Source organism: Erpetoichthys calabaricus, chromosome 11, assembly GCF_900747795.2.
Source record: "Erpetoichthys calabaricus chromosome 11, fErpCal1.3, whole genome shotgun sequence".
Taxonomy (NCBI): domain Eukaryota; kingdom Metazoa; phylum Chordata; class Cladistia; order Polypteriformes; family Polypteridae; genus Erpetoichthys; species Erpetoichthys calabaricus.
The window spans coordinates 45,036,719-45,063,859 of record NC_041404.2 but is presented as its reverse complement, the minus strand read 5'-3'; the positions used below and the strand labels follow the sequence as shown (position 1 = coordinate 45,063,859).

Below are 27,141 nucleotides of genomic sequence, written 5' to 3'. Positions count from 1 at the left end.
AAGTGAGGAAGTCCTGTTATATGCAGGATGGTTTGGTTTTGCTGTCACCGCCGAAGTTTCACTTCTGACATGCAGGTATCCAAGTCGATTTCATCTTTTTAATTTATGGTGAACCGTGCGCTGCTAATAGAAGGACATGCACGTCTATTTATTGTTACTGGTCCTCGAATGGATGATTTCTTCGTTTTTGTATGGTAAGCACGTTTTTGCTGAATCTCTATGTGTTGTGTCTATGAGATCGTGTAGAAATCTGCACTTAGGCTTGTAGATGGTGCAGCAGCCACGCCTGGACTGACGCTCACTGCACCTTATAAATAATAATCAACGATACAGAAGTGATCAATAATATTAACAATAATGAATCTGAAATAAAACACTTTTATTTTTATTCGTCCAAATATATACTTGTGCCTCATGTGCTGACTGGCTAGGCTGCGCTTTCCGTGATCCCTCACTTCTGACCGTGCGGCCGTCTCTTCTTCACTACTACACGTCTTCCATAACTAAACACTATTAACAATGAAGGTGCTAAAGTTTGTCTTCAGAGCGATGCCATAGGGAAACCATTTTTGGTTCTCAAGAGAACCGTCCACAGGAAAGTTCCAGAAGGAATGTTTTATTTTCTTATTCTTTTTCTTATATTTTTTTATAAGCACTTTGCGATACTTTTTTTGTATGAAAATGTGCTATATAAATAAATGTTATTGTTGTTGTATTTAGATCTGCAACCGATTCAATAAATAACCATGAACAGATTGTATAGATTTCTGAGAAACCAATGGGTTTCTGGTTTTATAAGTGACTCTTGTTTCACAATAACACAGGCTAAGTTCAGATTTTGATCTGTTGTAGTCTGCTAGGTAGCCTAAGATTTCGGGTTTGTTCACATATTAAGAACCTTTTCAAACTCCAAAAACTGATTTTACAGAAAGTTATTTAAATAAATAGCCTTCTCAGAGTCAAATGGTTCTTTGTCAAGTAATGGCTCTATAAGAAACCACAAAACCCGGCACCGTGCAATTACAGGACCTTTATTTTTAAGATCAACGCAGTCACTGAATGTCGCATTTTACTTACCTTACAATCTGCAAGCTGCAATACTTTCGTTCTCTTCTTTAAATTTTACCTTTATGAACCAAGTTTTGAATACAATAAAATATCAACAGCACACTGAGATGTTCAGATTATGAGATTTTTTTTTTTTTTTTTTTAAAAGAAGTAAAAGACATGCATACGTAAGGTTGTTTAGCCTTGAAAGTTAGCACAGGCATTTCAGCGTCTTTATACTTGCTTGTCATTTGTCAGTTTTCTTATTATGATCTATTAATTAATGACTTGAATCTGAACGTGTACAAGTATGCACAAATCTTTTTATTTATGTGTTTGTTTGTTATTTTGCTATTTATTTACAGCAAAAGCTACCACTTTTTCTACAGTGCATTCAGAAATGGGAAACTCGCTTATTTTACACTTGGAAAAAGAAGTGCAAGAGAAACAAATTCACGAAATCACATGGAAAAAGGACAAGGCACCTCTGGCAAAATTAAAAAACGGCACACTCCATTCCAATAGTATGTCAGTACATATATTTCCAAATGGTACCTTGCTGTTGCGTAAAACTCGAAACACCGACTCTGGAAATTACACTGTGGAGATTTACAGCAAGGATGGCAAGAGCCTCAGCAAAGCGGTCTATGGCGTCTATCTAGCAGGTAAGCGATGCCTGAATACACTCGTCGGTGCTTTTTGACGACTTCGTCTGCACTTTGCACGTGTAAATGAGATTTGTCTTATAGGCTACTTATCAGAAAGTAAATTTGTAAGCCGCCGTCTTCTCTTTCATGAGGTCGCACTGTTCTAAACTTAAGAAAATACGGCTCGCAAAGTTCAGTTTTCATACTCAGGAAAGAAAGACCAGGATTTGCTTCCGATGCTTAACATGCGTCCGATTGATAACGCAGACACGTGATCTTGATGATCGTTAAAGAAAGAAAGAAAGAAAGAAAGAAAGAAAGAAAGAAAGAAAGAAAGAAAGAGAAAAAGAGAAAGAAAGAGAAAGAAAGAAAGAGAAAGAAAGAAAGAAAGAGAAAAAGAGAAAGAAAGAGAAAGAAAGAAAGAGAAAGAAAAAGAAAGAAAGAAAGACTTCCGAGTGGTGGCTCTGAGGCTAGGGATCTGCACTCGCAATCGGAAGGTTGCCGATTCGAATCCCGTAAATGCCAAAAGAGACTCTGCTCTGTTAGGCCCTTGAACATGGCCCTTAACCTGCAATTGCTGAGCGCTTTGAGTAGTGAGAATAGCACTATATAAATTAAAAAAATTATTATTATCATTAACATGCGTCTGACCAATAACGCAGATACATGATCTTGATGATCAATTCGTTTAAGACGTTATCAAAGAAAGAAAGAAAGAATATCTATGATTTGTTTCCGATGTATAACATGAATCTTATTATGTGTCAAACTGATAAGGGAAGTGCCTGATCATCATACCGACTTATTTTAAAACTTTATTAAAGAATTACAGAAAGAAAGGTATTCCAAGATTTTTTTTAGTGTTTAACTTGAGTCTTGTTTTGTGTGAAAAATCAGAATTTATCAGAATTTCATATGTCCCCTATCAATACCTTTAAAGCATTTTAAAGAAAGAAAGATTGATTTATTTTCAATGTTTAACTTGAGTCTTGTTTTATTATAAAATTGATTATCAAGATCACGTCTTTCCCTTATCAATACTTTCAAAGTTTCATTGTAGAAAGAAAGAAAGAAAGAAAGAAAGAAAGAAAGAAAGAAAGAAAGAAAGAAAGAAAGAAAGAATTTATTTTTGATGTTTAGGCCGATTCTTATTTTGTGTCAAATTTATAATGGACATACATGATCTCGATAATCAATTCTTTTGAGACCTTATTGAAGAAAGAAAGAGTTTGAGTTTTGAATATACTTTTTATTAAACATTAACCATTACACACCACTGCTCTATATAGAAAGAAAGAAAGAAAGTCCCAGATATATTTACAGTGTTTAATTTGAATTTTATTTTATTTTATTTTAGGATACTAAATATAGAGAACATCAGTATGTTTAGCATGCAGGATATCAACTGATGACTGTAGCAGTCCAAGTATAATGTGTGAATCTTCTTCTTTGTTCTTTTCTTTTTATTTATTAATTCATAACAATAATTATTGATTTATTTCATTTATTTATTCATCTATTTATTGCTGTTTCATATTTCTTATTTTATAGCTCCAACAGTTTATGGGATTTCAAAGAAATCACTGTTTCTGTATTTAAAGAATAAAATTCAAAATAATACTCAGAGCATCATTTGGAAAAAGAGTGACACAGGTGTCATAACAGTAAAACATCTTTCTGTTCCTGACATTTCTAAAAATTCGGACACGAGATATAGTGTTTTCGAAGATGGAACTCTGAGGCTGGATGACGTTGAACAAAATGATACTGGTAGTTACACAGTGGAGCAATCAGACGGCAACAAAATTTTAGATACTGAATATTTTGAGCTAATCGTTTTTGGTAAGTTGATTTCTATTTTTTTTAAAAAATGGGTAGAAATAGAACCCTTACAAATAAAGATGTCAATGTGGTTCTTCAAAGCGATGCACTGGAAGAAACAGTTTTAGTTCCCCAAAACAACCATCCACAAGAAGGTTCCAGAAAGAACACTACTTTATTTGGATCCACAACAGGTCTGATAAATAGCCATGGATAGATGGTAACAGATTTGAGAAATATCATTGGATTCCTGAAATTGAAAAGAGTCTTATTCTATACAATAACTCAGGACAAGTTCAGGTTTTCTTGATCTGTTAGTAGCCTACTATGCATTCAAAAATTCTGTTTTGTCTTCATATTAGGAACTTTTTCAAATCCCATAGAAACAATTTCATATGAAAAGAACCCTTCACAGAATGAAACGGTTGTTTGTCAAGTACGTAATGTAGTTGATCTACGAGGAACATCACAACACAGTAAAAGGCCATTTTAGAACCCGTATGTTTTTTTTAGAGTGAATGGTAGCTGCACATCCATCCTTCTACTGAAAGTTTGCACTAGATGGCAATAAAATGGGCGCCACTGAACTAGGCATCACAAAGATTTACATTCCTAATATAGAAGGGGCTAGTAAGATACAGTTACAAATAATCTAGGAACAGCACAGCTTTAATTAGAGTGGATCTGCTCCACTACTTTGAAAACACTGAGCTGACACCTAAACGCCAGTCCATTCAGTTTCAGGTCCACTTATCCTGGCCAGGGTTATGGATTACAGTACACAGATTCAGGTACAAGTCAGTAGCCTGCAGGAATGTTCCTGGATTATGAGCCATCCCTCATTATCCAAGGCAGAGTCGTATATCAGCAGTGTAGGAACAAAACCTGAACAGGACGCCAGTCCATCACAAGGTGAACACACACACACACACACGTACCTTCACTAGGACCAGTTTTGCAATGTCAGGGTGGCAACTAGATGTAATTATAAAATTAAAAAATATCTTTAACAACAATAGCAACAGTAACTTTATTTGTTAATACACAGAAACCGATTATTTTGAAGAGGAAGAAGGACAGGAAGGTGACTCAGCTGAGCTCAACCCCCTGCCCTGGAGAATGTTCAACGGCTCCCATTTTGTGTGGAAGAAGGACAACAGCACTGTAGCAGAGTATAAACTGGAGTCAGCCACATGCTTCAAGCAATTCCAAAACCGATGCGAGGTGGATGGAAACGGCACATTAAAGCTTACCAGACTGCAAAAGGACGACGGTGGAATCTACATTATCCACTTGTACGAAAACGGGATGATCGAGGAGGTTGGAGCTGTTTGTTTATTCATCAGCAGTAAGTTTTCTTAATGTTTTGATGTGGATGGTTGCTATGTTTAAGGTAAAATTATCTAGCTTCCTAAAGACCCTACTGTTTAACAAGTAGGTTTAAAAAATGGATGGATGTATGGATGAGAAAACATAAAATAACATAATATTGTTAGAGCTGGTTAATTCAGTTTGGAATTTCCAAGGGATGTCTGGCATGTTGAACGCAAAAGCCTTTCCTAAATGGGATACCAATCCATCTGACGCACGCAAACTCAGGAGGCCAGTTAGAAAATGAAAGTTATTTCTTTATTGTCTTTAGGAGAGATGGAGATATGCTCTAGAGAGGAGAGGAATGAAGGTCAGTAGGAACAAGACAGAATACATGTGTGTGAGAATGAGAGGGAGATCAGTGGAATGGTGAGGATGAAGGAAGTAGAGTTGGCGAAAGTGGACAAGTTTAAAATACTTGGGATCAACAGCACAGAGTAATGGGGATTGTGGAAGAGAGGTGAAAAAGAGTTCAGGTAGGGTGGAATGGGTGGAGAAGAGTGTCAGGAGTGATTTGGATGATAAATTAGACTGGACTGCCAATACTGATGCTCTGTGTAAGAAAGGACAGAGCCGGTTATACTTCCTTAGAAGGCTGGCGTCCTTCAACATCTGCAATAAGATGCTGCAGATGTTCTATCAGACGGTTGTGGCGAGCGCCCTCTTCTATGCGGTGGTGTGCTGGGGAGGCAGCATTAAGAAGAAAGACGCCTCACTCCTGGACAAATTGGTGAGGAAGCCAGGCTCTATTGTTGGCATGGAGCTAGACAGTTTGACATCTGTGGCAGAGCGACGGGCGCTGAACAGGCTCCTATCAATTATGGAAAATCCACTGCATCCACTAAACAGTGTCATCTCTAGACAGAAGAGCAGCTTCAGAGACAGACTGCTGTCACTGTCCTGCTCCACTGACAGATTGAGGAGATCGTTCCTCCCCCAAACTATGCGACTCTTCAATTCCACCCGGGGGGGTAAACGTTAACATTATATAAAGTTAGTCTGTTTTTACCTGCATTATTATCAATCTTTAATTTAATATTGTCTTTTGTATCAGTAAGGTGCTGCTGTAGTATGTGAATTTCTCCTTGGGATTAAGAGAAAAGCCAAGCAAAATGACACCTTTTATTGGCTAACTAAAAAGATTACAATATGCAAGCTTTCGAAGCAACTCAGGCCCCTTCTTCAATAAAGTATCTGTCTATCTATCTATTTGTGACAGACGGATATCAGCGAGAGTAAAAGGAAAGGTCTACAGGATGGTAGTGAGACCAGCTATGTTATATGGGTTGGAGACGGTGGCACTGACCAGAAAGCAGGAGACAAAGCTGGAGGTAGCAGAGTTAAAGATGCTAAGATTTGTATTGGGTGTGAAAAGGATGGATATGATTAGAAATGAGGACATTAGAGGGTCAGCTCAAGTTGGGTGGTTGGGAAACAAAGTCGGAGAGGCAAGATTGAGTTGGTTTGGACATGTGCAGAGGAGAGATGCTGGGTATATTCAGAGAAGGATTCTAAGGATAGAGCTGTCAGGGAAGAGGAGAACAGGAAGGCCTAAGAGAAGGTTTATGGATGTGGTGAGAGAAGACATGCAGGTGATGGGTGTTAAAGAACAAAATGCAGAGGACAAGAAGATATGGAAGAAGATGATCCGCTGTGGCACCCCCTAACAGGAGCAGCCAAAAGAAGAAGAACAACATTATTATTATTATTATTAAAGAATAATTATCCATCAGTTTTCTTACTCACATGCTCACCTACCAGCAACTGGAGCAGTCTGGTTTTATGTCTAAGAGGTCTACCATCGACTGCATCCTGACACTGTGGGTTCTCATGGAGTGCAAACACGAATATCGGCAGAGTTTCTTAGCAACCTTTGCCCATTTTCGTAAAGTGTTTGACTCAGTTGATCGAGCTGCCATGTGGGACATCCTGAAACTTCACAGGATCCCCTCAAAGTTACTGGGTATCATGGCCAGCCTATACACTGGTACTGTGAGTGCTGTGCAGAGTGGAGGCAGAACTTCTGCATTTTTCCCAGTTGATTCTGGGGTTCATCAGGGGTCTGCTTTTGCCCCTACTCTCTTCAGTGCTTGCATGGATTAGGTGTTGGGCAAGGTTGTGGGGTCCATCATAGGCCGTGGGGTATCTGTTCGTGAAGAAAGATTCAGTGATCTTGACTTTACTGGTAATACTGTGATCTTTGCGGATTCAATCCGTATCTGATCGGGGCTCTCGAGAGACTGAGCGAGGAGTCCGAGTGTCTGGGCTTGCGACTGCCCTGATAAAAACCAAGAGCCGGGCCTTTAATGAGCTCTTAGGCACAGCCATCAGCAGCGTGTCCATCTGCGGAGAGAATGTCAACCTCATTGAGAGGTTTACTTACAGCACCTCCGCAGTGACATTCACGTCTCTAATGACTCTCCCTGTGAAGTCAATAGACGGATTGGGATAATATGGGGGGTCATGAGGTCACTGGATATCTTTGCAAAAGGACGAAGGTCCCAGTCTTTACAGTCCTGGTGCTTCCTGTTTTGCTATATGGTTGTTGGACACTATCCAGTGACCTGAGACGAAGACTGGACTCCTTTGGCACTGTCTTCAGAGAATCCTTCAGTACCGCTGGTTTGACTTTGTGTTGAATGAATGGTTGCTCATGGAGTCCCATATGAGGCACATTACCTGCAGACACGAGTCCATGTTCCCCAACCTGACCTGACCTGGCTTGTCCACATGATAGTTGTGGGGAGCTGGTTGATAGCATAGCGCACAGGGCGGAAGTTAGTCAAAGGGCATGCATGCAAACATCTAATTATACCTGTTCCAATTTAGGACTAACAATATATACACGCCTTTGGAGGACTGAAGAGAACTGGTTATTAATAAAATAAGTAAGAAAATATACGCCTGCTGTAACATTCTGGTGTGTTTGGTCAGCTTATTGGAAAGCTGGAGCATTTTTAAAATTTTAGTCACTTCATCAAACAGTTTGTTATCACTATTTTGTTTATTACATATTTTTGTAACAGTAAGTTATGTTATAACAGTGAGGATAGAGTACAGTTAGATGGACTATGTGTACATGAAATATGCTTTTACAATATCATGTGATAAAAAGATTCTTGTGCTCTTGTCAGCTGTTGGATGTGGAAGTTCTGTAGCTAACTGTGATTCAAATTTCCTAAATATCAACTTTTCAAGGAAATATCAAATGGAGATTCAAAATTGTTAGCTGTATCCAAATACTGTATGATAAATAGCAGATCACTGTGGCGCTTTTCCAAGAAAGGAGAGTGTCAGACAGATATTGAATCATTATGTGCAGATAATGCAGCCCTGAGGTTGTTTTTACCGTAATGGAGAACGCATTTAGTGCCTGTAGTGTAAGGTATCTTTTATCCTTTTCTACATAAGGTCATTGCTTTTAGAAAAGTGATATAACTAACAGAGTAGAGCAATCCACTGGAGAGCACAGCATGCTAAAAAACTGTTTCATTCATGCTTGCAGGAGGCTGGAGCACATAACAGCAGCATCAAATAAAAGGCAGGAAAAAAAAAAACAGGATAGAGCATTAGTCTATCACAGATGTTTAAAGAGAAGGACATTTTAATATACTGAAAAATAATAAGTGATGTATGTGGTGTGTCGCTTTATGCTATTTCGAGGTTGCTGATCATGAATATGAGAATATTTTCCACTGCATACTGCATGTGTTTTGACATCTGCTTCTTTACCGGTGGTCTCAGCCCTTTAAGAGACACTTTCAGAAGGTTAAAACGGACAAATTTCAAACATAAGCATGTGGGGTCTCGTTTTAGGCCATTTCAAGGCCAGTGATTACGAATATGATGTTATTTTTGAGTTTTGATCCTTTACTAGTGATCTAGCAGTCTATGGGTCCATGTCATAGGGTAAAAATTGAAGGATTTTGATTACAGCTGTGAATATTTAAATAAAAACACACATTTTAATATTTCAAATATTTCACACAACTATTCTATTTTATTACACATGTTTGTCTCATGAAGTAAATCATTACATTTCTTATACGCCAAATTAAACTGTCTTAAACCCACTGTTTCCTTTCCACCCTCCTCGCTAATTGATTGCATAGCAGAAATCAAATCCTGGTTTTCTTCAAATTTTCTTAAATTAAATAGTGACAAAACTGAGGTTCTCCTAATTTTGGTACAAAATCAACATTATCCAAAACTGATCATTTTTCATTTGTTATTGATAATTCCTCTGTCTCCCTTTCCCCACAGGTGTCATCCTTGACAGTACTTTATCCTTTCAGTCCCACATCAGTAACATCTCCCTGGTCTGCATATTTCCACTTGCGTAACATTAATCGTATTCGCCCCTCACTCCTCACACCACTGCTATCCTTGTTCATAGCCTTGTCACTTCTCGTCTTGATTATTGCAATTCCCTTTTCTTTGGTCTTTCTCACAAATCTCTTTATAAGCTTCAACTGGTCCAGAATTCAGCTGCCCACATCATTACCAGAACCCCCTTTATCCACCATATCACTCCCGTTTTACAGAAGCTTCACTGGCTTCCAGTTAAGTTCCACATTAAATTAAAAATTCTTCTGTTAACTTTAAAGGCTCTCCACAACCTTGCCCCTCCATATCTGTTGGACCTCCTCCATGTTGCCATTCCCTCCTGTACCCTTAGATCCTCTTCCTCCATCCACTTGACTATCCCCTTCATCCATCTTACCACCATTCAGTTGCTCTGCTCCCCAGCTCTGGAACTCACTACCATCTGAGCTTAGAAATATTGAATCATTTTCACTTTTCAAATCTAAACTTAAAACTCATTTGTTTAAGACTGCTTTTTCTCTTTGATTACAACTGCTCTGTCTGATTTTAATTTTTGTATTTTAGTTTTGTCTATTGTTCAGTGTCCTTGAGTGTTTAGAAGGCGCCTACAAATAAATAAAATGTATTACACTAATTTAAAACATTATTAATTGAAAACATGACACATCAAGTCAAAAATAAGTTAAAAAAGCTCTGTAGACAGACAGATTGGTACAGGGGGTGTCTTAATACCTCTAGCCATGCCCACCTGTACAGATCTATTGCGCATGTGTGTTTTTGTGTATTCAATAGCCATAAACACATCATTATGTTCATCATCCAGCATGTCCTCTGGTAGGGCAAACAAACTCTCAGCCATCTTCTTTGAGTGGATACATATTGTGAAGCCAACCCAGACACAGACAGGCAGGACACAGGTTCAACACAACACCCGGTTTATCTATATGTATGTACTGTATGTACGTTCCAGCATCACTTCCGAAACGGATGGAGCGATTTTCATGAAACTTGGTACACTGTTTCTCATTGGTCGACTAAAAATACATGTAGGGTGAAATCAACCCTGACCCACCCCCTTCTGGATAGGGTTGGGGGTGATCGTGAGGTCTTATATGCATATTATCATCCAGTTGACACTCTGAACGACCACCAAAGGGCGAACTGGAGGTGAATGCCAGTATTCTTTGTGTTTGAGCAGCACCACGCTCTTGTTGCTTTTGAAATTAAATAGAGTTGTCCGGTTCCGAGCATCAACTGGATGATAACATACATACAAGACCACAAAACAAGCACATTAGTGAGTCTTCATTGTTTGTTAATTTATTTTTTATTTTTAAAGTTGTGGGGGTTTTTTTAATTATATTTTTCTTAATTTAAAAAAAACAAAAAATAAATAAATAAATAAAAAACACTTTATTTTGCTCCCGTGCAACGCTGGGTATTTCAGCTAGTTTACAATAAAGCACACTGTGCACAAATCATCAACACAACACACAATTCAGTCCCTTCCTCACCGCCAGTCCATCCGCCTCCACTCCTCCTCAGGTTTTGTCCTCCTCCTCCTGGCTTCAGAATGATGGGGACTGGCCCCTTTTTATAGGGCACCCAGAAGTGCTCCAGCTTTTCCATGATCTCCTTCCGGCTGTACTTCTGGGTGTGACAGCAGCCCTGCAGAAGAGGGCTCAGCCATTCTCCATATGCCCCCTGGTGGTGGCCACGGGCCCCAGCAGGGATGAGCTTCCCTGCTGTATGGCACTGTAGCAAGCCAGCAGGACTGCCCACTGTTGTCCCGGGAGAGGTAATGCCCATGCAAGCTCCTTCCCCTGGCCAGGTAAGAATCCTGGCTGCCCGTTCCAATATATATTTAAATAAATTTCATATCTCAAAAAATCCTCATGCAAAAATGTTGCAAATGAATAGTTCAGGTTCCATCACTAAACAGATCAGACTACAAAACCACCAAGTTAAAACTGGACAACGTCTACGGCAGTTATCAATGGAAATACAGTTTGTCAAACCGTTTTCGAAGAATATGGAGACAAGTACACAACCAAACTGGATGAAAACAATAGGCATGGGGCCTGTGACAAGGCAAACATCATGCAAGATAGTGCCAGAAGATATCATTGTACAAAGGTCGCTGGGTTCAGGGCAAATATGTCTGAAAGCGCTTGTTCTAAATTTGTTTTCTGCTAGTATGGAGTCATCCATTGAAAATTGTAATCTTTTGGCTGCTTCCATTAGGGGTTGCCACAGCGGATCATCTTTATCCATATGTGTACAGACACACATGCACACACACACTCGTACAGACGCCATTCCAAAATTGGTGATTTTTGACTCCGTCACCAAACTTGCATTTACTTTGAAGTAAAAAAATAAATAAATGAGGATTTCTGGAAGCTTTCAGAGAGCAAATCAGGAGATTTCCAATGAAAGATCTACAGAGATGGTGCCCAGACAGAATAACCTCTGCTGGATAAAAGTCAAGCTGAAGGAAGAGAGATCAAGGAGAAGAAATATGAGACTAAAGGGGAATATTTACCGAGAGGACGACTAGAAACATAAGTTCAGAAAGCAAAGACTGGAGGACAATCCTAAAATATTTGCTTAAAGTACTAGAGACATTTAAAAGGAAGCAAATGACAGATGGGATAAATAACAAATTCACAGCATTAAATTTACATGGGGTGAGGTATACATTAAAACTAAGTATGCTGGTAGAATGGAACATTTTCTTAACGCACACAACATAGCGGACTCTTTTGAATGCTGTAACTTGAAAGTAGCACTAGATACACATTAAACGGATATGAGATACTCAGCAAAAATTAGACAGTCATCAATGGTTGCTATAATTAGGCTATATTTGCAACATACTCTGTCCCAGTCTCAGAACTTCTCAGATGCAGTCACTCTGTCTGTGACGAGTCTGTTTACTCTACATAGGTGTGTGTGGGCTTGTTGGCCAAGGCCATGCTTGTCGGATTAACTGTAGACTCAAAACTTGTCCGATGTAAATGGACTGAGGCTCCGTCTGCTGTTATTTCCTGCATTGCTTCTTAGACTTCGGATTAAATAGGTTTGTTAACAGGGTGGCACCAAAAAGCTCTCCAATATTGAACAAAATCATTTAAATTGAAGGATCTGAAGAAGACATTTGGTATCGAAGGCTTCAAAGGGCCATCATTCAGAACTTTTACACAGTCAGACAACCAGCTTGTCAGCTTTGTTCTTAATTGTTTATAAAAAATAATGAGCATTACTTTAACTCCAGTGTATTATATCTTATACAAAAACGTCTACGCGTGTCTGTCTTGGAAGTGCAAGGCTACAGCATGAGGCTCAAAGAAAGCAATAAAGTGAAACCGCTGCTGCCAATACACAAGCAAGACAAGCACATCGGTAAAACGAAACCTCTGAGGAGAGAAAAACACGCTTAGCAGCTGATAGACAATGGAGACGAGCATTCAGCAAAACAAAACTGATGAGGAGCTGCTAATACACAACCGATGCAATTGATTGATTGAAGTGCCAGAATCCATGGTTTCTAGGGGCCCGGGCTTTTTACAGCACAGGCTTTCACAGCTAATTTAATAATAATAATAAAAAAATAATCCCTATGCATGTTTTATTGATTGACACATGTTGTTCCCCTCTCAAATTGGGTAATGGAGTTAAAATTGTATAGCCAGATATCTTTTTTGATGTCATCTTCCTTTAGTCACCTTTTACAATATGCAAGTGGAACAGTGACTTTCTTCTAGTCACAGTTTACCACAGCCAATAATAATTTTATTATTATTATTATTATTGTTGTCAGCAAAGCCCAAACTCTGCTCCACCACAGCACCAACCGGGCAACACCAATTGCAACACCCTGACTCATCTCACTAACATCTTGGGTGTCCAGTTCGCTCAGGGAAAATTGCAACTAATTAATAAATAATAATAATAATAATTCATTCATTTTCATAATTTGTTTCTCCTGGGTGGTGTTGTGGGGAAACTGGAACCTATCCCAGCAATCACTGGGCACAGTGCAGGAACAAAATCAGGACATTGTGTCAGTCCATTTAAGGTCAACACACACACACACACACACACACACACGGGCCAATTTAGCAACACCACTTCACATATTGAAACAATGCAATATTTCAATCCATTCCTTTAATAAATGAATAAGCCTGCTGTCTAAATTTATATGTACTGTAAGTTAACACTTAATTCTTCTTTCTGTTTTGCTCTCCTAGTTGCCTTCTTGCATGTTTTCATAAGCTGATGCCCATGCAGAGTTCCCAGTTAAACAGCAGAGGGTGCTATTCCTCAGTCTCTATTCATGTATCTTCACTGTAGCAAAAAGCTAAAATAAAGTCAAGTCAGTTTGGGGAGCATGCACTGGTACAGTGCGTTGCTGCACCCACCACACAATGAAACAACTCAGGATTCTGGTTTGCAACCCCCCAGGCAGACATGTGGTCCAGTCCCACCCTCCGGAAATGACCCTCTATCTGCCGCAGCCAGGTGTTACGTGGGCAACCCCTTGGCCTGGTCCAGCCACTCGGGTCCTCAACAATGAGGATCTTATGAGCCGGATCACCCTCTGGGAAATGCGCCACATGGCCATAGTGCCGTAACTAACGCTCCCTCACAATGCAGGTAATGTGCCTCATTTGGGACTCCATGAGCAACCGCTCATTTGACACAAAGTCAAACCAATGGTACCCAAGGATTTTCTGGAGAGACACAGTACCAAAGGAGTCCAGTCTTCATCTCAGGTCACTGGATAGCATCCATGTCTCGCAACCATATAGCAAGACAGGGAGCACCAGGACTCTAAAGACTTGGACCTTCATCCTTTTGCAAAGACATCAGGAGCGCCACACACCCGTTTCCAGCGACCTTATGACACCCCCATGCTCTCCCAATCCATCTACTGACTTTCACAGGAAGAGTCACCAGAGACATGAATGTCACTGCCAAGTTAAGTAAACCTCTCGATGAGGTTGACACTCTCTCTGCAAACAGACACACTGCTGATGGCTGTGCCCAAGAGGTTGTTAAAGACCGGGCTGTTGGTTTTTATCAGTATGCTCACAAGCCCAGACACTCAGACTCCTCGCTCTGTCTCTTGAGAGCCCCGATCAGAGCCTCCATTGACTCCGCGAAGATCACAGCATCATCAGCAAAATCAAGATCCATGAATCTTTCTTCACCAACAGATGCCCCACAGCCACTGGACCCCATGACCTTGCCCAACACCCAGTCTATACAAGATTTGAACAGAGTAGGAGCAAAAAAAAACACACCCCTGACAAACCCCGGAATCAACTGGGAAATACACAGAGGTTTGCCTCCACTCTGCACAGCACTCACTGTACCAGTGTACAGGCCAGCCATGATATCCAGCAACCTCAAGGGGGAAAATGGGAAAAATCAATGATTATTCAGTTTATAAGCAATCAATTAATTAATGATTTAGAAAATTAAAAAGAAAAAATGTTTTAATGATGATTACCTCTACTTTTTTCTCCCCATGCAGAGCATTTCTAAGCATTTATGTTATCACTGTTATTCCAGACACAATTGAAGACTCTCCAATAGCCATGACCACAGGTACAAAAGCACATTTGTTCATCAAAGCAAGTCCTTCTGAAAAAGTTTATGATATTCATTGGAAGAAGCGAGATTCTCATATTGCACAGCTCAGTGGTCAATCCTATAATTACTACTGGCCCTACAAAAACAGAATATCCGTTCATCAGAATGGCTCTGTGGAAATACACAAACTCAAGAAGGATGACTCGGGAGAATACAGCGTTGAGTTTTTCTATAAACATGGAGTTAAAGAAAAAAGGATCGTCAGTATATCTGTAGAAGGTAAACTAATAATTAAAACCAATGTACAGTATGGTAATCATGACAGAGTCAATCATTCAAAAAAAAGTTAAGGAAAAGAGGTACTGTTACAAATTAATTTTTCTGTGGGTTTTTTTTTTTTTTTTTTTTTAACAAATTTCTGGTTGGGGTGAGTATTCAATTATGTGAATATACGCTCTCTATCTAAGCTTCTCTAATATCCATACTAGTTTGTTTATGACAACTTACCTCAAAGCTTTTCAAAAGTTTGCACAACAATGCAGAATTATTAATCTGCTTTATATACTTTAAAAAAAAAAAAAAATTATGGATTGATAAACAGCTCAAATAATTCTTGCATAAACTGATGAAGTGGCGCAGTGGGTAGCGCAGCTGCCTCGCAGTTAGGAGACCCGAGTTCACTTCCCGGGTCCTCCCTGTGTGGAGTTTGCATGTTCTCCCCATGTCTGCGTGGGTTTCATCCAGGTGCTCCGGTTTCCTCCCACAGTCCAAAGACATGCAGGTTAGGTGCATTGGCGATTCTAAATTGTCCCTAGTGTGTGTGTGTGTGTATAATGTGGTGGGTTGGCGCCCTGCCCGGGATTGGTTCCTGCCTTGCGCCCTGTGTTGGCTGGGATTGGCTCCAGCAGATCCCCTGTGTTCGGATTCAGCGGGTTGGAAAATGGATGGATGAATGAACTGTGATGCTGTGTTCATTATTAAATATTGTTTAATTGTAAATTAATAATGATGTAGTAGTAGTAGTAGTAGTAGTAGTACAACCCCAGTTCCAAAAAGTTATTCAGTATAGAAAATGCTAATAAAAACAAAAAGGACTGATTTGTAAATTTACTTTGATTTATACTATTTGTATCTGAATACAAGACAAAGTATTTCATGTTTACCTTATCAGCTACATTTTTTTTAACATATACATTTATTCTGAAAATGATGATGCCTGCAACACATCCCAAAAGAGTTAAGACTTGGTAGTTTAATCGACTATTGTTGATGTGGCAAGTTGAAACAACAAGGTCATGTGAAATGAGTGAGGCAACCATGTTACAGGATATCAGGAGCCTTCAAAAAAGCCCAGTCCTTTGAGAACAACAGCGGGAATCGCCACTTTGCCAACAGATGCATTATCAAATAATCCAGAACTTTGAGAACAATGTTTTCCAAAGACAAATAAAGAGGATTTGGGCATTCCATCCTCTAAAATGTGTAATATACAGCAATTCAAATATTTAATGGCACCTGTCAAAATATCAGGTTTGTGTGTAATGGGCACTTCTGAATGCGCATGACCTCTAATCCCAAAGATGTCATTGTCTTAAAAACTGTCATGCTCCTATAAATGGACATCATGACATTGGCTCTCGAATCCTTTAGCAAACCTTTGTCTTTCAAACACCATTTGCTGCTGTATCCACAGGCGCAAGTTAAAACATTACTATGCAAAAGTGAAGTCACACATCGTGGACTTCTCTAGGCTTGGTCTCGCCCGAGATTGAAAGTAGCATAGAATGTTCTGTGGTCTGACAAGTCAACATTTCAAATGCTTTGGATAAAATAAAATAAATAAATAAATAAATAAATAAAAAATACATAATAAAATAAAAACAGCCATTGTGTTTTCCCCAAGAGAAAAGTCCTACCAGAAACAAAGTCAATGACATTCTGGCTGCTTTTCGAGTGCATATCGGCCAAACTGGTCTGCCTGCCTGCACTCCCGACAAGTCTCCGACTCAGAATGTGTCGCGCATTTTGAAGTAACGAATGCACCGTACAACTGCTGAAGACATAAAGATGAAGGGGGGAAAAGCTAAAACTTGCTAAACGTAAGCAACTGGTGGCTTCAGCGTCCAAATGCTTATTAAGTGAAACGGTGATGTGAACACTCAACTGTCCCAACGTTTTGGAGACTTGACACGAGTGTGTGTTTTCAAAATGAACAATGAAATTCACAAGGTAAAACTTCAAATCATGTGTTGATGTAGTGTTTAAATATAGTACAGGGTTAAGAGAACTTACAAATCACTCATTTATGTTTATTACATTTTTCCACACTGTCTGAGGTGGCGGTGTTTATTAATATTATGACAGACAGACAGATATTGTTTATGGGGTACATCATACAGGCAATACACTTTACACTTTGTGTGATTTTCGGTTGTAAAGCATTTTCTTACAGCTTTCATCTTAAAGTTTCATTTGTCGCAATTTCTGGTAAGTCTGGGATGACTCATTTCTAAAATCAGAGGAGATAGACAAGAATATTACGACAATGGACTACTTTTTTGTTTTTAAAATATTATGTGTCATTTCATATGCGACTTTTTTGGGAAGTGTAGAGAACGGAGGAAGTTTTATGCATTTTGAGTAAAGGGGCAATGAGTGAAGCAAGGAAACTGAAAGTTTTTATCTACTGTATTTATTTGGTTCATAGGCTGTCTGGTTCAACATTTGCTTTCTTCCAAAGGAACAACATTTGGGTTTTTTTTGTTTTTTTTGAGACTCATCACATTTTTGTGATAATTTTACAGTTTTATTTTTTCTTACCTTAACCACCATATTTAACATTCACTGCTGCTGTAATAAAGCAGCTGCTTAATGGGACAGTTATTGGAATAGTCATGGAAAGCCTTTACATCCTTTACGCTTTTGTCAATTTGCTTTCCCCAAAAAGATTGATCATCACTGCTGGAACAGATTGAACTTAGTTTTTTGCAGCTTACTGTTTAAAATAATGAAGCCAGAGAGGGACGTAAAGTCCTGCATGTTTTTAAGCAGACCTACCTGGTTCATTTGGCCTGAATTTGAGGCCGATAGTAGACAAGCTGACTGCTTGCTCAGTGGTTTCCTAAAGCTTTCATATTGATTATGTCTAACTGGTCAGTTCTTTTAAGTTGAACTCTAGCATTAAAACTGCACTATAGTTTTTAAAAGGATTAAGATCCATGTTAATAACGTATGTGAACAGTTAAATGCAATAAAAAGTAATTAGCTAAGTAATGTTCAAGAACGTTATCTGTACAAAAAAAAGAGCAGGCATTAGTTGGTCATTTTTGCTCCCGGTGTCGTGTCATTTTCTGTCTAGTAGAGTTTGGGTGCTTTGTGTAGTGTGTGTCGATTAACATTAAATAAGAGAACAGCGGGAATCGCCACCAAAAATAATTAATTCAACTCTCTTGCCCTTTCTAGATTCTTTATCACGGCCTACTGTAAAAGTTCAGTGCTTGTCGGAAAGAGAAGTCAAGTTTGAGTGTCTCTCAAATGAGTACTCAGGGGTCTCGCTCAGGTGGCTGCTGAACGAGGAAACACCTGTGACCAATAAAACTTTGAACAGCAAGAGGAAAAACAACATTTTGCTGCTTCGGGGAAAACTCTTTGGTAACATCTCTTGTCATGTGGAGAATAAAGTCAGTAAAAACAAAAGTGATGTTGTCCCCTTCTTCTGTGAAGGTAATTATAAAATGGCTACTGTATTTTTTGAGTTTCATGTGGAATAAACGAATACTGATTTGAATAGAGAATCCACCTATAGTGACCACATGAACAAGGAGTGAGGTAGCCACGGGCTGGAGCTTTGAAAGCACACATATGTACCAGGAGTCGGACATTTGTATAGATGTGATTTGGAGTAATTAATAACCTAATAGGTTTATAGAAACATTACATTACTGTCACATATACAGAGTGGAGTGAAATTCTTATTACCATGCAGAACATTGCCAATTTAAGGCAGCATGATTACTGAGTATAACAACCTTATGTTGATACTTCAGACTCTACAATACTATCTACACTCTAAAAAATAACGGTGCCAGAGTGGTTCTTCAGAGCGATGACACAGGGGAACCATTTTTGGTTCCCAAAAGACCAATCACATGAAGGTTCTAGAAAGAAACTTATTTATTTAGATCCGTACCAGGCTCCATACTGTAACTAGCCGTGAATAGATGGTAACAGATTTGTGAAAAACCAATGGGTCCTGATTTTAGAAGGACTCTTGCTGCATGCAATAACACAGGCTAAGTTCAGGTTTTCTTAATCTGTTAGTGTCCTGTTTTTTTTTTTCCTACATTTGAGGTTTTTCAAAGTGCAGAGAACCAGCTTCATATGCAAAGAACATTTCCCAGAATGAAATGGTGCTTTATCAAGCAACAGTTCTACAAGGACCATCCAACCCAGTAAACAACCATCAAATGTCATTACAGATCTATTATTAAGAGTGGTACCATTAGGAAACATATAAAGCTTCATTCAATAGGATGTTTTAAGGATACAAAATTCATACTGCACGGTGTCAGGTTCCAAGATGGCCACTAGATTGGCTTGTTTTTTATTTGTCAGCCTTTAGGAGACCACCTCTCCATTGCTCATGTAAAATGGCCCCATATTCCTTAATACAACCAGGCAGAACAATTGTCAGACTCAATGACTCCCCTGAGATGGCTGCCCATATCATTATGGATCCCACAATTCACAAGAATTGCCGAGTTGAAGGCCTACATGTGCCTTCTTCAAATACATATGAGACAGAGAGAGACAGGTTAGGTGCATGTGCTGATACAGCCCGTTGGCACACCCACCACATGACAAACCAACTGGATTGGAACCCAAGTGTAGCCATGCAACAGATGACACATCAGCACCACACTGAAACAGGAGTGCCAATCCTGCCACCAAACCCATACGGTTTCCCTGAATGTTGGAGGACCTGCTTGTAGGGCTGGATGCAGATTAACGTCATACCCAAGACAAAGCAATTGCAGGTTAAGGGTTTTGCTCAAGTAGAGTCACTTCTGGGGTTTACGGGATTCAACCTGGCATATTCTGATTGCTGGTGCAGAACACTAGACTCAGAGCCACCACACATGGATGTAGAAAATAGTTTGAAAGGTGACTCACCATACTAATTTTTTGCATTGCTCAGGGGCCTAGGTTCTGTTACCTTTATATCGGGTTTTGCACCTTTATGCATCAACCTTGTATACAGATAATTTTTACTTTTTGAAGCCGATGGTGTACAGTTTTTGTTGAAACCGGGTAGCGGACCTGCAGTGGTAATTTTTGGTATATCTGGTAACCATCCTCTGAAATATCTGTTTTCAAATCTTAAGTACCTCTCTTCTTTAACAATGCAGTCTTTCTACGTTTAGCATATATGTTGTCATAATTTTTGGGCTGTTCTCCTGGGCACATGAAACAACTTTGCAGTTTTTGTGACCAATGCACTTGCAAACTGGGCGCCAAATATTTGGCCACTTCTGAACTCTGCTAGTTGCATCCTATGGCTCTAAAAACTCACATGTCACATGCTAATTGTCCTACGTCTTTTATAGCCAACACATACTGCTAACTGGCAATCTACCTAATAGGATTCATCTTGGCAGCCACATTTGAAATTGTGATTTAATTGCTTTGATGTTCAACTTCTGTTTCATTTTGAGATTCTGATATTTAGTCCACGTCATGTAAAAAGACAGATGATTGTGTAGTAAGAAACTGCAATTAATGTGAATAACCGGCAAGCATTTAAGATGTGGACTTTAAAACACACCACTGACTCCTTGTGTCACTGTGGCCAACTATTATGGATACATTGTTGGAGAAAATAAAATACGTAGGTAAACATGTCAATATGTACAAATGTTATCATATGTGACCATAAACTAAATGGTTCATGAAATATATTAGTAAATTATGCCTTTATTTCATGAAATACGCCTTAAAATGAAAACCTGTCAAAATGGAGAGGGCGGGCTCTAGTGAGTACATGATTTTGATTGGTGAATCATTGGCAGAGTGTGTGTAATTCTTCAGCCATCAATGCTTAGGAATATTTTACAGCGCAAATTGATCTCTGATGGCTCATGAGACTTGAGATTCTCATTTATGGTTCATTTAAGAATCAACTTTGTCACAGATGTTCCTCCTAAAATTTCTTAGAAGAAAAAGCTTTAGAATGAAGGGGACATGAGATACAACGGAGGTAAAAGGAATCATAATTGAGAATGTGGCTTTAAAAGCATGTTATATTTTGTCAGATCTCATTCTAGTCTTGTTTAAATCTCTTTCAACACTTCATATTTTTTACTTATTATTAGACTCAAGCCTTTATCTAACTTCACTTCCCTCTATTACATTTCTGTTGTTTTTCCAGCTGGAGCACAGGCAGGTGAAGTGACTTTCTCATGGTCATATGGTGTCAGTAGTGGGATTTGAACTCACAATCGCAGGATTTGATGTCCAAATTCTTAAACACTATGCTATGCTGCCTACCTTTTCTTCCAGAATGTGATATGATCTAACTGGGGCCCAGAAATATAAATTAGAATAACTAAAAGAATTATTTAGAAGCGCTGACTACAGTTTGGTAATCATAGTAAAGTATTTAAATTACCACAAACAATCTGTCCATACATTTCACCATATATTACTGAGCACACAATGCAAATACTTTGATTGCAAAATAAAAAAAATGTGAAGACATGACTTGGAAGATCAGAGCACATTGTTCGATCTCTGCTGAAACACAAGAGGAGGCACTTGTGAGAAGACTAGGGTATTTTTTAACTGAGAAGCAAGAGACGAAAGAACATGTCTCCATCTTATTTCTTTCTGATCTCATTGTTGTCTAGGACAACCCAAAAAAGATATTAAGGAGATCTATTTTTGGATTTTTTTTTCATTCCTATGGGAAGTGCTACACTTATAGGCAGACGCCACACAGATGAACACCCCTGAGACTCTGATGGATTCAGGATGTCTTGAATTATTCTAGCCAACTCTTCTACACTCGCACAATCACAGCTCTCTGCATGTGCTTTGCTTGCCTTGGGAATCTTGGGGCTCCGGGGCAGGTGCAAATTTGACAATTTGCCAATGAATCAAAAAACAAAAAAAATTGGTCTCACTGGAGCCCATCATCTCAACTTTGACAGGTGAAAAATGACAGTTTTCATTTCAAGGAATATTTCATGTTTCACACGGTGTTGCAGAAGTAGAAACATGAAGAAAATTGCTAAATAAGTACATAAGTGAATAAACTACAAAAAGCACTTTTTATGGCACATTTAATTCTTTATGCTTAAGTCATTGGGATTTTATTTATATATGGTATTTTACAGTGCATGTATTTATTTTTGGTATTTAGTTTTATCTAAAATATTCCTCCGTAATCTGTACTTCGATGTACTGTAAATGATCCAGATATAAAAATAATGAATACTGATATTGTAGGCTGCCTTTCGTAAAGGCATTAACAATGTAAACATTTATATATCATGGAGTTTTTTTCTTAATATTTTTCCACATAAACCTTTACTTGATTCTCTCTTTATATTCAAAGTTTTCCTAACTGTGAGAGTCATCTACTTGCTCGTATGCTTGTGTTCCCTCGTGATACTGTTGATCATCGCTTTCTTCATTTTAATGTGCTGCAAATCACAATACAAAGCGTAAGTACATCGATTCTCTCTCAGATTTGTGCATATATAAGTATTTGTGTGTGTTTTAAGTAGATGCATAGAACACCTTCCTGTATATTTGGAATCATTTGTCAAGAGGTAAAAATGTTTAGATCAAACTTAAGTCTGGCCTTTCCAATCTTAAATTTTCTGTTGGTTGTGTTATTTTCCCCCCAACTACCTTGTTTGAGCTTTCCTTCTGCAACTTTTATATATTTTTTTTTTATTTATCCTTGACCCCTTACCATTTGTTGCTTTCCTTGTTCTTTGGGGTAGACTTTTTAATTAAATGAACATCCTCAGGTGTTGTTACCAGCACTGCAGTTACCCGAGGGATTATTGAAAGTCACCTGCCACCACAGCTTCTTCACTGTGGCATTTGTTGCTTCTCCAGTTGCATTTTTTCAAACCTCCAATGTGCTTTGCCTTGTTGAAAGATTTTCATATTTTTGACCATTTTTCTGGTTTGACTTTTAGCTCTGTTAATTTCTGTTATGTTCAGCTCTTTGCTATTTTTGTAGTTTGAATTTTGGTTTTATGATTGAAGTATTTTATTTTTAAATTATGTATAAATTTTTGGTGCTTTCAAGTGAAGTCAAGTTGGGGAGCATGCACTGGTACAGTGCGTTGCCGCACCCACCACAGGATGAAACAACTCGGGATCCCAGTTGGCAAGCCCCCAGGCAGACATGCGGTCCAGTCCCACCCACCGGAAATGAACCCTCTATCTGCCTGGTTCAGCCACTCGGGTCCCCAACATGAGCTGGGTCACCCTCTGGGAAACGCGCCATATGGCTGTAGTGCCGTAACTGATGCCCCTTCACAATTCAGGTAATGGGACTCCATGAGCAATCGCTCATTCGGCACAAAGTCAACCCAAGGATTTTCCGGAGAGACACAGTACCACTTTTGAATAATAAATCTTAGATTTGATTTAGTTTACATTAATCAATTAAAAGTATTATTTTAGCAGGGTGTTTTGGCTTTCCTTTCAGGCTCAAACACACACACAAAATACAGTAGTGGCTTTTTGTTGTTAATATTAGTAAACCATTGAAAGGAATTACCAAAATTTTTTCTGCAGTAAATTTAGAAAAAAAAAATGTTCAAGGTGTCTATAAATGACTTCAAATGCATATAACCTGAAAAACCACTTAACTTAAAATGAAGGATGGCAAGTGTGTCCTATCTTAATAAAGACTGAAACTTTACAAACTAAATGAAACACATCAAAGTTTTATATTGATGATGTCTGAAGAAGTGAACATCATTAATATGGCCACCTACATCTTGTTTGTTTTAACCAGCAGGAGGCAGAGATGTTATCAAAGGCAAATCTTTTTGAATGACGAAGTGGAGGACGATGATTCTGAAGGTGAATATGTTTCTACACTGCCCTACTTTTGAGATGTTTGCAAGTTTTAGTGCATTTTCACACGGTTTTGCTTTTTGCCATTTTTTCCCCTTTTTTAATGCTTGTTAATCCATTTTCTCTTCTGTTAATTCTCTTTACATCTTTATGTTGTGTATTGATGACTTGCTGTGGGCATAGTTGCCAAATGGGAACATATATTTATTTATGATTGGTGAACTCACAAGGGCCATTGCTATTACAGTTTATTCTTAACCATTGAAACTCTAATTTTAAATAGTGACTTAATGGCAATGTAAGTTTTTTTTTACCCAACTAAATCATAACACCAGCCATATAGTAAATATGAAATATACTGTAAGTCCAAAGATTGACGTATGACTGTGCAGAAATATTTTTTAGGAAAAACAACAATTCTTAAAAAGGAACAGGACACAAATCTACTTAAATCAGAAAGGCCTATGACGATTTAAATTTGACCTATAATAATTTTAATTCATGCCACGTATTGCTCCCAAAAATTTCCGGGTTCAATAGAACATTAGAATAGCAGAAAAATACAATGAGAACAGGTCATTCAGACAACAGAACTTCACAATCTCCACGAACACCTGCAATACAGTAATCCCCCGCTACATCGCGGATTTATTAATATTATTACTAGAGGGCTCCGCTCCCTGCTTGCTTCCCTCGCCCACCCCCGGGTTTGGTTTACCGGATAAACAATTTAAAGAGATTGTTATTTTCATAGGAATTGTGACATATGCATTATTTTCATTTTTACTTTAAAACTGTTGTAAAAACAATATATTTGTCCTTTATTTCCTGCCCTGGGCATGGTTAAATCTCTTTCTCACAGGACTTATAATGTTGCTCACGTTATGAAAGGGGGGGGGGGGTTCTGAACGCACGCTAAGGAGAAGCGATCAGGTCAGCGGCTGTCTTGCTGCTGCTCTGTGTTGTGCTTGTCGTACTTTGCATCAGTCACTTAAAAGCCTGTACAGCAGCTGTCCTTTTGCCACTTCGTATCTGTGCCGCTCACGTTCTGGAGGAGGAGGAGGAGGGGTGAGGGCTGAACACACGCTAAGAAAGAAGTGCTCGGATCATCTGCTAGTAAGTTGCATGTTCTGCTTGTCATTTTAAGAGCTGGGAGCACCTGGAGTTTGTTTTCCAAAAGCATTCCTACAACTGCTAGGTTAGATGTCATTTAACTTGTTTTAAATTGTTTGTAAGTAGGGTGTGATGTGCAAAGGTCACAGTCACACGGGTTTTGCTTCCTAAGGTTGTAATGTCTAGTCTTGTGTGTCGTCAAAGTGTCTCTCCGAGATGATCTGGTCTCGATCGTTTCGCTCAAACCACCCCACCCAACCCCCTAGAGGCACGCTATGCTCCTGCCACTTTCACATCTCTCCCACTCGCGTTGTGGAGGTGGGGGATGCCGGTCCTGATTGTCACTCTGCACGTCAATCATTTAAAAGTCTGCACAGCAGCTGTCCTTCTGTCTCACTGCCTTGTCTTGTGTGATGTTAAAATGTCACTCGCGGGATGTCAGATTGTCTTCTGAGAAGATCAAATCTCATCTCCCTGGTGTCCCTGCCAAGATTTTTTTTTATAATAGATGTTACTCGTATCCTTAGCCCGACATCCACATATCATATGTGTTTACAAAGTGTGTTTTAATAAGTTTACATGTGTTTAAAGCATGTGGGAGGGGTATTTTAAGGCTTAAACTATAAAAAAAAAAAAAATATGGTCTTTCTATATCGCAGATTTTCATCTAGCGCTGATGGGTCTGGAATGTAACTTCCGCGATAGGCAGGGGATCACTGTACAGCATGTACAGTGTATTCAGAAAGTATTTCTACCTTCAAGCTTTGCAAACCTGAGCTTGGGCAGTTTATCCCATTATTCCTGGCAGATCTTCTCAAGCTTCGTTAGTCTGGATGGAAAGAGTCTGTGAACTGCCATTGTTAGGTGTCTCCACAGTTGTCCTATGGGGGTTATGCCCAGGCCTTTGAATGTGCCGCTCAAGACCACTCAGAGTCTTGTCTCAAAGACACTCCTGAATTGTCTTGGCTCTATGCTTCAAATCATTGCCATGCTGAAAAATGAGTTATCATCCTAGTCTAAGGTTATGTGCACTCTCCAACAAGTTTTCTTAAAGGGCTTCTTTGTATTTGGCTACATTCATCCATCCCTGAACTCTGACCAGTATAACTGTCTCTGCCACTGAGAAGCATCCCCAAAGGATGAAGCTACCACCACCATGCCTCCTTAGAGTGATGGTATTAGTCTGGTGAGGAGTAGTGCCTGGTCTTTGACAGACTGTTTGGAGTTTTGCTGAAAGAGTTTAATTTGTCTCATCAGACCAGAAAATCTTTTTTCTCATACTCTCAGAGTCTTCTAAATGCCATTTGGCAAAGTGGGTTGTCATATGCCAATTACTCAAGAGAGGCTTTAATCAAGCCACTCTGTCATAAGGGCCTGACTGATGGAGTGACATTGAGGTGGTCATCATTCCAACAGTTTCCCCTGTCTCAGCAAAGGACTTCTGATTGACCATTGTGGTTGTGGTCACCTCCCTAAACAAGGGCCTTTTTGCCCGGTTATTCAGTTTGGCTGGATGGCCAACTCTAAGGACAGTCCTGGTAGTTTGAAACTTCTTCTGTTTTACAATTATTGAAGCCACTGTTCTCCTGAGAACACTCAAAGCTTTAAAAACCCTTTATATCCCCTTTCCCTGGTCTGTGAACTTCAAGACTAAATCACGTGTGATCCCATATAAAGGGCATTCCTGTTTACGGACTACTTTCATTTTTCTAAAAAAATATTTTAGCAAAAATTGAATGCATTTTGCACACTGTTCTTTATGTAGCATCCTGCATATAACCGAATAAGAGCCTGGATGGTCAGCGGTTAGGTGAACTATGCACACAAGAAGGTGACCATACAAGACAATGAGCAGCATTAGACATCACAAATCTGTAGGGTTGCATGAAGCATACTTCAGAATATTTCAGAATTTGCACACAAGTAAATGAGCCTAGACACCATTTGTGACATTATTGTCTCTGAAGCAGCTTTTCGGTTTTGTTGCAGGAAACGAGCCACAAAGTAACTCAGAAGATGAGAATGAAGACCAGAGGTCCCAAACTGAATGATTATTCTGAACTGCTGATGAATAAAAAAAGATGGAAGAAAATCTTGCAATACCTGTGCA

The 27,141-nt window shown here is 39.0% G+C and overlaps 1 protein-coding gene across 2 annotated transcripts; it reads left to right on the top strand.

The window, feature by feature from the left end:
* On the top strand, nt 1–27,141 carry LOC114660375 (carcinoembryonic antigen-related cell adhesion molecule 3-like). Of its 2 annotated transcripts, none has more exons than XM_028813044.2 (9): nt 1–194; nt 1,413–1,712; nt 3,246–3,536; nt 4,564–4,863; nt 14,796–15,095; nt 18,279–18,539; nt 22,432–22,540; nt 23,860–23,924; nt 27,021–27,141. In XM_028813044.2, exons 1-9 carry the CDS (start codon nt 137–139, stop codon nt 27,080–27,082), a joined length of 1,746 nt encoding a protein of 581 aa, XP_028668877.1. In that variant the 5' UTR covers nt 1–136; the 3' UTR covers nt 27,083–27,141. The 2 variants fall into 2 exon arrangements, with proteins under 2 accessions (XP_028668877.1, XP_028668876.1); XM_028813043.2 differs by having other exon boundaries at nt 23,857–23,924.